This window comes from Melitaea cinxia, chromosome 16 (assembly GCF_905220565.1).
Source record: "Melitaea cinxia chromosome 16, ilMelCinx1.1, whole genome shotgun sequence".
NCBI lineage: Eukaryota > Metazoa > Arthropoda > Insecta > Lepidoptera > Nymphalidae > Melitaea > Melitaea cinxia.
In genome coordinates, this window is record NC_059409.1 from 6757536 (window position 1) to 6772575 (window position 15040).

At 35.2% G+C, this 15040-nt stretch overlaps 1 protein-coding gene across 1 annotated transcript in view; it reads left to right on the forward strand.

The window, feature by feature from the left end:
* The window catches only part of LOC123661238, a 104685-nt gene that overhangs the window by 39220 nt on the left and 50425 nt on the right, over positions 1 to 15040 (forward strand). Inside the window, exon 6 of the mRNA XM_045596224.1 lies at positions 1570 to 1714. Within this exon, the coding sequence (XP_045452180.1) occupies positions 1570 to 1714 (145 nt within the window). The remainder of the gene's footprint in view (positions 1 to 1569; positions 1715 to 15040) is intronic.

The following is a 15040-nucleotide window of genomic DNA, read 5'->3' on the forward strand; positions in this document are numbered from 1 at the left end:
CTTCGATTTAATGGTTTGGACTAGGAGATACATATAACATAAATTAATAAGATTTAAGAATAAAAACTATATTGAAATATATTTTTTTGTATTGAAATGGCAAATCTGAAAGCCGTCGCATTCTTTATACATCTGATCAATTTACCGATCAAGCCGGTTTTCAAAAATTTTATTGTCACAAACCACACAATATGTACGCTACGGTAAAAATATAACTCCGATTTCCTGAAACCATGGACTGTACTGAGGTCACAACTGGTATGTCAAACCGATAGCTGTATAGAATGTACAAGTATTAAAGATTACGAAAACGATTGAAAGCCAACATATGGCTCATCAAATTGTCCAAAGCTTCACCGAATTCAGATTTTCAGAGATATGTAGTAGTAATGTAGATAGTAAAGTCTAAAAAGTAACAGAAATCCACTCTTTAGTCCACTTTTTGGATGTGTTACTCAATAGCTATATGGATCTACAATCCTACTCTGGGGTGCAAAGTCTTTCCAATCCTTTGAACCTCTCTAATGCAGTGATTCAAAAGTCCCGCTTCCAGAACCTCTTTTGGAACTCAGTAAATTCATAGGTGACTACTTTATCTTCGAAGTAGTTTTGCTGTAAGGTCTAAAACTCAGACTTGGTGAAAATGAAACTAACCCTAATTCATAGACATATTTTCTAAGCCTGTTTTTTTTTTATCGAACCAATTCAAAAAAGTGTTCTTCTGTTAATATTTTTTATTTTATAATTTGTCATCTGATGGAGTGTTGACGATCACTGCTCCACGCAAAGTCCCACCTGCTGTGCAGGGTGAACGTGCGGTGCCTATCACCCAGACTGGACCGGTCCGGAAGGAAGTAAAAGATCAAGCTAACGGCGATAAGGCTCAGTAAATTTTAAGTTTTTACTACTCCGTACTCAGTATTTTCATTAAGTCATTCCTTATGTTTAATTATTATAAGACTAGTTAATTTAAATGAATAATAAATTCATTTTTTAATATACGACCTATTTACTTACAAATATAACCTTATCTCTTTGGCGTAATATAATATAGTAAATACAAATCTAGGTGAATCTACATAACGAACCATTGCCTTGCCTGTCGTATCGACAACTTTTAGGGTACTTGTTACATGGAACGTACTTGCAAGTGTTCGTAATCCGGGACGGTCTATGACGCCAATTTACTGGTCACGAACTACAATATTTAGGAATTTAGATATTTTTGGGGTATTCGAAACCCGACTCGCCAAAAGAAAAACTACTAAAATTTGAATTGTTACAAATATTTTTGCGAACTTACTAAATTACATTACTTAAGTAGTAGTAGTTTTCTAATTATTACTTCGCTTGATAAAATATTGAACTAAAAACTTTCCATTAATTGCTAATTTATCTCCAATTATCCTAAGTAATAAGCATAACATAAACACAGATAGGATTTAACAACATCAAGCTTGATAAAAATTAGTTTTGTTCCCAATTTTCATACTCCGTTGTGTCGCAATTTTAGACAAATTGCCTTCGAAAGTTCTGAACAACTGAAATTAATGAGTGCCTATTTTACAGATGAATTCTGCGAAGAATACCCACACAATCTCATCCCAACCCCTGGCTACTGGATCGAATGCTCTCGTCAGAAGATTGCTACTGATACGATATGGGACGAATCAGAGTCTGAGCATGATAGTGGACCAGATGGAGATAGAGGTGAGTTCTAATATAATATGTGATCATTTATAAAATTGATATTTTACCTAAGCTAATTTTGTGCGTAAAATCCATTTTAATTTAAATATTCAAATTATTTGAATAAAATTACAGGCAATCATAAAATTTTATAGAATATATTGTTTTTTATCGAAACTAAACAAACTACCTACTTTTCATTAAACGAAAAATTCATTCTACAAATTGACTCGAACATTTAAAACAGTTGATAATAAAATTAGCTATTGAATTATTAACAACATTACTACTAGAAGCTTTTATTATTACTACTTGTATCAATTACGTTAATAATAAACACAGATTTAATCTTCTATAATCAACATGAATAAATAACGTAATCTTAAATAAATCATTCACGGCAAGCTGTTAAAATGACTTATGACTTTCGCGTGACCGGCGCCCGTCGGGTCATATTCAATTTGCGTGCACTGTGAATTTACATGAAATATAGTTTAATGAAATGTTCCACTATCAGCTTCTTGACGCTTGACTTATTTGTTTGTTTACCTATTTCTTTGAATTTTACGTTTTATTACTACATAAAAAATTATAATGTTATTTGGTAACCTTTTATTTCATACATGCAAAGTCTACTTTGCAAAAGATTGAATAAATACAACAAATCTCAAGGGACAGTATTGCCCCTATTGTCCTCTGTCCTATTGTCTTCGGAAAGAAATCTATGATAACCAACATATATGATATTTTTTCAAACTACATTTGTACTGGTTGCGCATCCTAATAGCTCCTATTGAAAACCTATACTAAAAATAATATTTTAATGTTTTGTATTATTTACCAAAACTAAATAACGTTTCAATTACGAACAGGTACGAAGGTTACGAATATTTTAAATAATGGAAATGTACTGGTAGCTAATCCAAAAAAGGACAATAATATATGCAGCACGAGATAAGCTTATACTCGTAAATCAAGCATACTACAATATAATATCAGTCATGTCGAGTTAACAACATAGATAACTTGTATATTACACGAAAGGATAACTTCATTAGACAAGATTGATAATATAATCACTTTTGATAGATTACTTATTTTTGACATAACCTAAATTAATCTATGGGTAGAAGCCGGCCAGAATAAATCTTAAGCTTGCATTAGACATATATTTTGACTCGTAAAATCACAAATATTGAGAAATAATATTGTTGGTTGAGTATTATGATTATATATTATTCTAATTATTATTTTCCAATTACCTAAAATATTTTGTACTCATATGGTTCCTAACATTTTGTCTATTGAGATACAATCTACAATCTATGCAATTCAATTTGCGCGGCTAGTCACAATTTTGTTCTGTTTCGCTACTTTTTGTACAAAAATAATATTGGAACGAAAAATGGTTTTAGTTATTTATTTTCTGAAATATAATTTATAACGAGTGAAAACGTGTGATGTCATAATGAATCTAAACTTCAAATGACAAACAGAAACTTTAGTTATTTTGTTTATATATATATATATATATATATATATATATATATATATATATATATATGTATATATGTATGTATATATATTACACACACACATATCCGACTTCAGTTATATATATATATATATATATATTGTTAGCATAAGCTCGATTATTTTAATACGTTTCGTGACGTCATGCAACAGTGTTAATAAAAATAGTTTCCTACCCGCTAATACGTTTTGTAACGTCATGCAATAACGTCAATAAAAGCAGTCCCTACCCGTTCAGAGGGCTCTTTTGCTTCTCGGCTTTCGGAACGATAGGTCGTTGTTTCATGACGAGTGCGTTGATCATTTTTATATTCAAAGTAGCAGTTGTTTGCTTGGTTAATTTAAATTGTAATTCTCGGTCATTATTTTCGATTGTTAGTGGTTAAGGTTAATTTTTGTGATAATTGTTATATTTGTAAAAATGAGTAATAAATAGAAGTTAAGTGTTCGGTTTTCTGTCTTTTTTTTAAATAAATAAGTTTGTTTCTCCTAAAATCAGAAGTGGGATTGCTCCTTACGACACCACTTCATAAGCAAACAGCCGTTAATTTGAAATCGTCATGCCGCGTTCACGATCGTGCGGTTCGTGTTCACATAGTCGATCAGGCAGGACTCCTAGCCGTGAAAATAGGCAGTCCCGCGGTAAATCTATGAGGAACGAACAAACGCGCAATAGGCCGTCACGGGTAAATCGCCGTCGTCATAGATCGCGAAGTGAATCTGACTATGAAAGGTTATCTCAGGTGTGTGCAATCGTCGCGAGTGGGCGTCGTGTCAACTTACTGAACGTTCCCTGTGACCACACAGGCTGTGTTCAGAGAGTCGCGAACGGTTATCACGCAGTAGCAGTGAGTATTCGTTACTTTCGGGTAGATATCGTTCGCGCAGTGATAGTAGTTCAATTAATCATACGATAAATGCGATTACGACTCTACCGAGTCTACGTCTGCTACCGAGCAATCGAGAGTCAACTCATCACGAAATTTGTTGCAAACTTACGTACGAAACTGGTAACGTATCTGTAGTGGAGAACGATGCGTCCACGAGAGCCGCAGAGTTATGTATCAAATTTTGATCCAGCTGTACACAATTTTAGAGCGTGGTATAGTGAAGTTGACGTGAAGTAGACGTGTTATAGAAAAGATTTTGAGGGCTTATCGCGAGTCGCTAATTGTTTTAAGGGCGATGCCAAAATTTGATTAAACGAGAGGACCAGTAATGATCGTTCGTCGTTTAATTTCTGTCGCGAGTTTAGGTCGTGTGGGTAGTTGTTTACGGGATGAAGCGCAGTCGTGGTTAAATGATTGTGTGATGCAGGATAGAACGTGAAGCAGCTTTAAGTCGAGTATCTTTTTAGAAACAGGTAGAATATCTTGGTTGATTAATTTACCAAGGTCAGGTGAGGCCGAGCTTTAGTAAAATTGAGGCACTTATTCAGTCACCGAAACCTACCAACGCAAGACAGGTTAACCAATTTCTAGGTCTTACAGGCTATATCTGTATTGCCAAATTATTAAGAAACGGCGAATCTTTGCTGTAGAGGACCTTGTCTTTGTGATTAAAATCTAGCAAGCACTTACAGTGTGCTTAGCGCACTCCCGCATAACCGATACGAGTTGAAGTTGTTGGCAGGCTCCTATGGTAAGACGATACGAGCAGCCTCTGAACACATGGTATGGTTCAGTGGCTTGGCGAGTGGACACCGGACACGTGCTTCGTATTCTTCGATAGCGGTTGGTATACACCGCCATGGTAGCAGTACGGGTAAGCAAACGTGGAGCTTCTGCTGTCATTATCATTACAGCCTATACAGTCCACTGTTGGATATGGGCCTCCACAAGTTTGCACCAAGCGTGGCGTGAACTTGTGTGTTTTGTCCGTGGTCGCCACGCTGGAGAGGCGGGTTCGTGGCCACGGGGCTGGCTTTGTCACGCCGGGGGCGCTGCTGCCCATCTTCGGCCTGTGTATTTCGGGGCCAGCGGTTGGATGGTTGTCCCGCCACCGGTTGGCTTTTTGGGTTCCACGGTGGTGGCGGAACTGTGTTGTCCCTTGGTCGCCTCTTACGACACCCGCGGAAAGAGAGGGGGTGGCTATGTTCCTTAGTACCGTAGCCACACAGTACTATATTTACACTGCTATATTTTTCATGAATTAGCAAGCTAACCAATTGCCGTATTTTACAGCAATGTACATGAATAGTGTGGTATGTGAGATGCCTTCACGTGTGATCACGCGTGTCGGCGTAGTCATGAGTGTGGTGGCTCCGTATATGGGTGCGGCGTGGTGCGGAGCTGTACACGTGCGATGGCACCTGCACGTTGCTGGCACGACGTGACAAAATGACCGTTTTGTTATTTGAGACAAGCGTAATACTGCCTCTGTCTGCTTTCTGTGATGGGTATTGCGTAATACAGCCTCTGCCCAAGGGATATCGCGTAATACTGCCTCTGTCTCTGGATCACATAGTGGGTATCGCGTAATACTGCCTCTGCCCGTAAGGTAAAGTAAATGTTGTGTGATGGGTATTGCGTTGCCTCTGCCCAAGGGATATCGCGTAATACTGCCTCTGTCCCTGGATCACATAGTGGGTATCGCGTAATACTGCCTCTGCCCGTAAGGTAAAGTAAATGTTGTGTGATGGGTATTGCGTAATACTGCCTCTGCCCAAGGGATATCGCGTAATACTGCCTCTGTCCCTGGATCACATCGTGGGTATCGCGTAATACTGCCTCTGCCCATAAGGTAAAGTAAATGTTGTGTGATGGGTATTGCGTAATACAGCCTCTGCCCAAGGGATATCGCGTAATACTGCCTCTGTCCCTGGATCACATGATGGATATCGCGTAATACTGCCTCTGTCCGTGGATCACCTGATGGATATCGCGTAATACTGCCTCTGTCCGTTGATTACATAGTGGATATCGCGTAATACTGCCTCTGTCCGTGGATCACATAGTGGATATCGCGTAATACTGCCTCTGTCCCTGGATCATATAGTGGATATTGCGTAATACTGCCTCTGTCCGTTGATCACATAGTAGGTATCGTCTAATGCTGCCTCTGTCCGTTGATCACATAAGTCTGCTACAGACGATGAATGTGACAATGCTCAGCTTGGGCCTTCGACGGCTCCCGCTACTGCTTCTCCAGGAGTTCTCCCTGGAGACGGCGAGCTCGAGTCCTTATCAGCGTCCACCGACGGCGTTCGTGGTGAAAATGTGCACCGGGGACGGCGCACGGTCAGGAGAGGCCGTGTTAGCATAAGCTCGATTATTTTAATACGTTTCGTGACGTCATGCAACAGTGTTAATAAAAATAGTTTCCTACCCGCTAATACGTTTTGTAACGTCATGCAATAACGTCAATAAAAGCAGTCCCTACCCGTTCAGAGGGCTCTTTTGCTTCTCGGCTTTCGGAACGATAGGTCGTTGTTTCATGACGAGTGCGTTGATCATTTTTATATTCAAAGTAGCAGTTGTTTGCTTGGTTAATTTAAATTGTAATTCTCGGTCATTATTTTCGATTGTTAGTGGTTAAGGTTAATTTTTGTGATAATTGTTATATTTGTAAAAATGAGTAATAAATAGAAGTTAAGTGTTCGGTTTTCTGTCTTTTTTTTAAATAAATAAGTTTGTTTCTCCTAAAAATATATATATATATATATATATATATATATATAACTGAAGTCGGATAATGCCAACGTTGTACTCTGTTGACTAATTGGAAAGCTTCCTTAGAGCTTTCACCATGGAAACGGTCATTTTTTTTTTGTTAAATTATTGCTCAATTGTAAAAAAATTCTTATCGGTAATCAAAAAATTTCTGTGACGTCCCTTAGCGCACCGCTGAAGTAAAGTAGTTGTTTTGATTTTAACAATCTATTCTTTTTTAAATTATTAGTTAAGAGTGCGTCTCTTATAGGGTGCAAGTCCTAAGTCATCTTTTAAAATTCGCGACATGGACTAGGTACTATCTTCATCTCCCGAAGTAAAACCTTTTTCTTTCGGCCAGGATTTATTCAAATTCTTTGCCCTTACTGTTTTGATCGCCTTTTTCTAACTCTACGTGGACGGCCAGATCTTTTTTTCTCATAAGCCGAGGAGGTTTTATTGTACCCAGCCTGATACACAAACCTTTGACTAATATCAAGCGTATGGAGAGTTTTAAAAATTGTATATGACTCCATACCTTTGTGTAATGCTATTACAGCGATTCGGTTCTCTCTATAACCCTACTCTATTTTAATATCACAAAATAATTTACAATATATATATTGGCGTGAAAATAAATATAAGAAAACACAATGAACAATCATATAAAAAAGACAGATTCCAAATTCAAATGTAATATTTTGTTTGTTTTTAATAAAACAGTATTTATGGCAAGAAAGACGATGCGAAGAATTAAATTCAATTACAACGTATTTTTGACACCCAATTCATACGTTTATGTTAAAGATATATTCTCATATTTCGGGGTGGTTACAGCCTTAGTCCATCTATAGCAGACGATTGGTAATTAGTTTCACAAATTTTCACAAATTTTGAACATTTTCAATAACTTTAATTAAAGTCTGGCAAAGTTATAAGCCTATTTAAACAACATTCAACTATTGCGGCAAGAAAAGACCAGTTCTTATTCGACTACCTCAGTACTTTCCGAGTCGATTTCAATATTCGTCTTCTTAAGTGGTAAAATAATAATAACCTTCCGAACATAAACTCTTAATATTCGTATTTTACGAGATATAAACCTGAAGCATAAACACGGCCTGATTACGTATTTACTTTTTTTATTGATATTAAAGGTACACGACTGGAATGAATTTTCAAATAATAATGTAATGGTTTTTCAATTATACAAGAGAGTTATTTAGCTTTATTTATTTGTTTCAAAAATTATATTACTACTGAAAGTACCTCATATAATTGCAGGTGTAATTTAATAACAGTACATAACACATTAGTGTATTCATTGTTTATATGAGAACAAAATATTTACAATAAAGCGATTTAGGACTAATGTGTATGAGTATGTATGTGATATGTGGTATGTATGTGAGTGTATGAATCTGTGAGTGATACGAACGAAAACTCGAGAGATGTTGCTGAAACGACACGAATGACATTGGATACATATTTAGTACGGAATTTATAGTTGAAGTCTTATTAAATTATCAAATCATTAAAAGTACTGATGATAATGGCGAAGTAACTCCCATTTGTAATACTGGAATGGTAGACTCAGCTCTGCAGCATTCGCAGTTTCGCAGTTAGAAAAGCTTGACATCTGATCGATTTTGCTACTGCACGCTAAATATATTTAAGCTATTTCCATAATTTATATTCCATATATTCCATTATTATATTCCACAGCTATGGCTTGCAGTCTATTACTGTGAGGTAACTCTACAGATATTGAGACTATTTATTTCGCAAAAAGGACTATTATGATCGGCATTTATGGTCTTGGAGCTCAAGTCTCCCTGCGGGATGTTTTTCGTGAGGTAGACATATTAACAATTGCGTCATAATATATTTATAACAATATTTTGTATACGACAGAAATATCGAATGTTTTGATTTATAAAGTAATAATCGCAATATAAACACGAGAAGGAAGAACAAAATTGTAACCACAACTTTCTGTCTCCTTTTTAGGTTATGGTATTTGCATGTATAACAAAATCCTGAGAACAGATTTAGAGTTTGTATTAAAAAGAAATTAATCGATAATTTTTCGGTGCAGAACTACATAAACGATAAAGACATACGGACTTAGTGACGCAGAATTTCATGCAAGATATCACCCAATTTGTATAAAAACAGAGTTGAGTATTATTTTTTAAAAAAAGAGTAACTGCGGCGTTTCTTGCCGGTTCTCTCTGCAGAATCTGCATTTGGAATAGGAGGTAGTAGTTCATTTAGTAGTTGTAGTTTTATTTTGTAAAATAACGACTCAAAGGTGTTTTTGAAGCCTATTTGGATAAAACTATTACTATTTTTGTGTTCAAATCCAATTCCAATGTTATTATATATACGAAAGAAGTTGAAGACGCTTGACAGATTGTGTATCATTTCACATAGATACAGTTAGAAACCATCCTAAACTAAATACACCTACAGTAAGTAAACGTCTCACACACAACGGCCTACACTAAGATTTAATCTCGTGACATCCATGCAGCCATCCGTAAACACTACAATACTACAAAAAAAAAAACACCCAACCCGCACCGAATAACTACATTTCCTGAAAAAATGTTTGCCATCAATAATCGAAGTTGTTATATGAAAAATGACTAGCTCATTGACGCAGTTTGTACTTTCTGCTCCGCGGGTCGCGGGTTCGATTCCTATTAGAGTATGGGTGTAATATTTGTGTTTATTTATATATGTTTTATTTTTATGTATATTTATCAAAAAAAAATAGCTAAGTAAAACAGTCGGCTGTTACCTATAACAGAAGAATTAATGAAATAAAATGTTGCATACCGTAGGAACAGACTATCGTGTATGTTATAAGAAAAAAAATAGATGTAATAATAAAAATAGTAGACGTAATACTGGATATATGGAATAAGGTGCTTTGTATAGATTTTAGACCTGTGTAGGTATATTTCTACACGTGTGAAGAGACCTAGATTAAAGTGTAAAAGCGACTCTAAATATAAAACTCTCCTCTGAGCAGAGTCGATCCGGAACATAGCAAATCTTGTATATTATTTGTATGATGATAATAAATTTTATATTTTTTGACAAAAAGTATTTTAGGGCAAAAATGTCTTGTAATATACCTACATCAGTTCATTGACGCACATTCTAACAGATAGCAATTTGAATTGAAATTAAAATTATTATAAAGAGTACCTACACAAATAATTGTAAAGTTAATAGTTTTGTTAAAATTGAAAAACCGAAATATAAAAATATTTTAAAGTTTTTAATTATAACTAAAACTTTAAGCTTCTAATATGGTACTTAGCGTTAAACATTTTGAACTTTAAATATAAAGTTAACATATCAAAAATTTCGATCTAACGGGTACATTGTTCCATAGCTTAATTGGCTAAAGCACCGATCAGAGGGAGATGCAGACTCAAGCCCCGCTGGAACGGATTTTTGATATGATATTAATAATAATAAAAAATAATGTAAACTTGTTCTTAGTTTAAGTATTTTATTCATAATTAATACATCTAGTAAAAATGTAATGTGTATGTTATCTGTACGTAGAAGATATATGAGAAAAAAATTATTGGGACATTTGTGTTTGTGTTGTTAGAAATTTTGTCTGTTTGTCCTGTTTGTCTATGCGTTTGTGCACGCTAATCTCACAAACGGCTTATCCGATTTAGATATGGGCTAAAAAGCTTATGACTATGGGCAAAACACATGAGTTCACGTTATTTTTGGCGTAAACTTGTGGAGGCCTATGTCCAGCAGTGGACTGTATAGGCTGTAATGTATGTATGTATGTATGTAAAAAGCTTATTATAATAAATATATTAGTGAAAAGCTTCATATTTCTTGTTAATTTCATGTCAATCGGTTCATAAATAAAAAAGTTATATCAATTTAAAGAATCACGTTGAACATGTAAATACCCAAAACACGCACAAAATCGCAGACACAGCTAGTGTTACATAAAATTTAAGTAATAAGCTCAATATAAGCTTCTTGACACTTGACTACACTATCCCTAATATATATATATATATATCTGTCCTGGGTTCGATCCCCGCTCACGACAGATATTTGTATTGGCCATATAGATGTTTTTCGTGGTCTGGACGTTTGTGCTTGTGTATTATGTGTTTCCTGACACCCAACACAGAAATCCTACTGGGGGCCGTTGAGTGAGAAGCGTTTATTTATTTATTTATATACTTCATTAATATTTACATTCATCCCTAAACACCACTTGTCTTGTTGCTGCAAAACTTGTCTAAACATGTCCTGTGTTGTCCATTTTAAATAACAATTTTGACATACTTTTATAATATATTTGATATAAACATATAATAGACATATAAAAATCAGACTTAGATTTTGGGTATTAATAAGCATATAAAATCAAGATTTGATGAGAATCCATCACGCGTACTATGATATATTAACCTACTGTGTGGAAGATTGATAATGTTGTCCGTAAATGATATATAGGTACCCAGAGAAGACATCCGTCAAGTCGAAACAAGGCTTAGGAAACAATCCGGTAATTGTGATTAAGATAATGTAATATATAACTGTATTAAATACATATAGGTAATTTAAACTAATAGATATGTGGAGGGGTTACAATATAGTAAAACCATACATATGTTATATTGTCAAATAATTAAGCTGTCATTTATCACGTCTACAGGTTCAATATAAACTTACTGTTTCATACTTGTATTTTATTCAGTATAAACAAATTAGTTTAGTTTTCTGTAAGAAAAACTTTGTTTGGTACCTTAAAAAAGTGTATGGTACGGGTTGTCTTTCTAAACGATTAAAATTTTCATTTGTCACTTTCATTTGGTATTAACATCATTAAACACATAGTTCATAGTCGAATTAGGCTTTTTGCTTTCGGCATCGACTCGAGTTTTCTCGGTTTTACTCGTTATATAATTATAAATGTGTTCAAAGAACAATGTTCTGGAAAAAGGTATAATATCACGATTATTTTATGATATCAATGTAATAATTAGGTCTAATATTACGATTATTTTATGATATCAATATAATAATTAACTACCTCGAAGATAAATAATAATAAGTCATCTGTTCCTAAGGTAAGCAACTTAACGCTTGTGTTATATATAGGTAACAGCCGACTGTTATAGGTAAATATTTATTGATAAATATACATAGAAAGAATATATATAGAAATATATATAATATTACAAGTAGACTCAGGCACGATTCGAACCCGCAACCCGCGGAACACAAAGCAGAGCCACTACAAACTGCGCCAACGGGCTAGCCATAGATATAAGCTGACTGTACCTATATATAAATTAAGAGGCTAAAGCAATTAGGATTAGTCTAATAACAAAAGTAAATAGATCGCTTTACTTTTAAACTAGATTAGTTTTTAAAATATTTAAGTTTCTAGTTAGCTAGAACTAAAATCCAGACATTTTGTGAATTCATTCCTCTTTCACGTTACATTGTTTACAACCTTCACCTAAATAATTAAATTTTAGGCCCAGGAGACTACATACCATATTAAATGGAATTTTCGTTGGCTTACATAATATGTGTACCTACACGTTTTTGTATGTGTACACACGTAACACGCAAATCTGAACACAAGTCGTACAAGAATTATTGTATTTACATTGCGGTTTACTTTATACAAATTAAAAAAGTTGTACACATTGCGGTCGTAAGGGTTAATGTAAGGGTTTCATTTCTTTTCTATAGACCGTTATGCTGTAATATAGGCATTTACAGAAACTTTTTCGATATATGTGGATTTAATTACGCCAGTTCTTTTAATTTATAAATAATTATCACAAATTTTGAATGATATAGAACAAATATATGCTATTAACCCCTAAACAAAATCCTTTGTAAAATGTTTTAACAGTGGAAGTGAAATATGACTTGACTAGCCCGTTAGCGCAGTTTGTAGTGACCCTGCTTTCTGCTCCGAGGGTTGTGGGTTCGATTCCCACCCCGAGTCTGGGTGTAATATAAATATTTATTTATATATTTATATATGTATTATTTATAAGTATGTTTATCGAAAAAAAAAATATGTAGCTATATACCAGTCGGCTGTTACTTATAACACAAGCATTAAGTTGCTTACTTTAGGAACAGACGACCGTGTGTGTATTGTGTAAATATTTATTTATTTATTTATATATATATATTTAAGGGATATTTCGATTTTGTAAGTACTTTAACACAGTTTATGGTATTTTATGGAAACCAAAAAAGGATCTTCTTTAATATAGTACATCAACCTTCTGAATATATTGTATATCACATTACTTACTACTTTATATTACTTTTATTCTATTTATAACTTTATGATTATTTTGTAGTTTTGTTCAGTCTGGTTCTGTACGAATTTGATGACTTATTTTTTGGTCACAGAGATATAATATTCTGCTGCACTTCAGGCTTTCAGCCTCTATGTACACGAATGATTTCTTGTTTGTTGCTATTTAAGGAAAGATAGAAATAACGGCTAGTTGTTTTTCGTTTGGAACGATAGATAATCTAAACAAGTAATATATATTTATGGATATTATAGAAAATTTGTAAACTATAACTATTGATCTATCATTATAGTAGGAACCTGGTTTGATTCAGTCACAATATTCCCTTGGTTTTCTTAAATAATTCCTTCTTAAATCAAGAATTTTCTCCTTACTATATATGTGTGTGTATAGTTATTAACTTATCTAACGAATAATGAGTGCTGGGTACCTAAGTAAAAGCCATTATATTTTCTAACCTATTTCTAGTACTAAATTCTCTATATTATTATTTTTAAATTAGGCAAATTAGATTTTTTAGATTGACCTCCCGTGTTTTAAAGTAATTATTTGGTGATGGGTTCCCAGATTTACGCAAATCATGACCTGACATCTTAGGCTTGGGAGCATAATGTTGAACTCCACTCATTGATTTCACATTAAAATTTAGTGGCAGATTTGATAGGGATGGTAAACGAAACACATTACTTTGGGAATTGTAATTCAGTGACGCGGTGCGCGAAATATTTGCTGGGTTCGACTGGGGCAACGATTTTGTTGACTATTTAATATAAAAACTTGGGGCTGTGCAATAGGATGGTTAAATCTAAAACCTTGGGTTTCCGGCTCGTAATAACGTGGTCCCACTGGAACGGGCCAGTTAGGCACGGGTCGCATAGCGCTGGGCGTATTTAATACTATACGACATGTGACGTAGTTTTAGACGTAATCTAACTATTAAATTTCTGAAGATCATTTCGCTGCTGTAAATATATTATAGTTAGTTCTTCTTGAACGAATTCTAAAGCCTTTTCAATGGTTTCCGGGCTCATGCAAAGCATACGTGAACTAGGGGTTATTTTCACCCTCGTACGAAAACCTGCATTGTAACCTTTTTATAGTGTTCGCTTAGTTTCGATTGTCATCTGTAACCTCTCATGTAACGTTATGTATGTCATTATGGTGCTCAACAAGGTTTGGCATCATCATCATCATCACTTCAGCCTATGGCAGTTCACTGCTGGACATAGGCCCCCCCAAATTCGCGTCAGACAGCCCGGTTTTCCGCAATCCTCCTCCAGCCTACACCGGCAATCTTACGTAGATCGTCGGTCCAACGGGCCGGAGGACGTCCCACACTGCGTTTGCCAAGACGCGGTCTCCACTCCAGGACCCGTCTACTCCAACGGCCATCGGTCCTGCGACACAAATTACCAGCCCACTGTCACTTCAACTTGCTAATTCTGTGGGCTATATCGTTTACTTTCGTTCTCTCGTGGATAGTCTCATTTCTAATCCTATCTTTGAGAGAAGCCCCAAGCATAGCCCGTTCTATTGCACGTTGAGCGACTTTAAATTTGTGGACTAGTCCCTTCATCAGTGTCCACTTCTCGGCTCCATGTGTTAACACAGGCAGGACGCATTGCTCGAAGACTTTTGTTTTCAAGCATTGCGGAATCTTCGAAGTGAAGACTCGACGAAGCCTGCCAAACGCCGCCCAGCCCAACCGAATCCTCCTATCGGCCTCCTTCTCGAAGTTGTTGCAGCCTAGTTGGATAGTATGGCCTGGGTAAATATAATCCTGAACAACCTCGAAAAGGGTAATAGGAAAGCCAA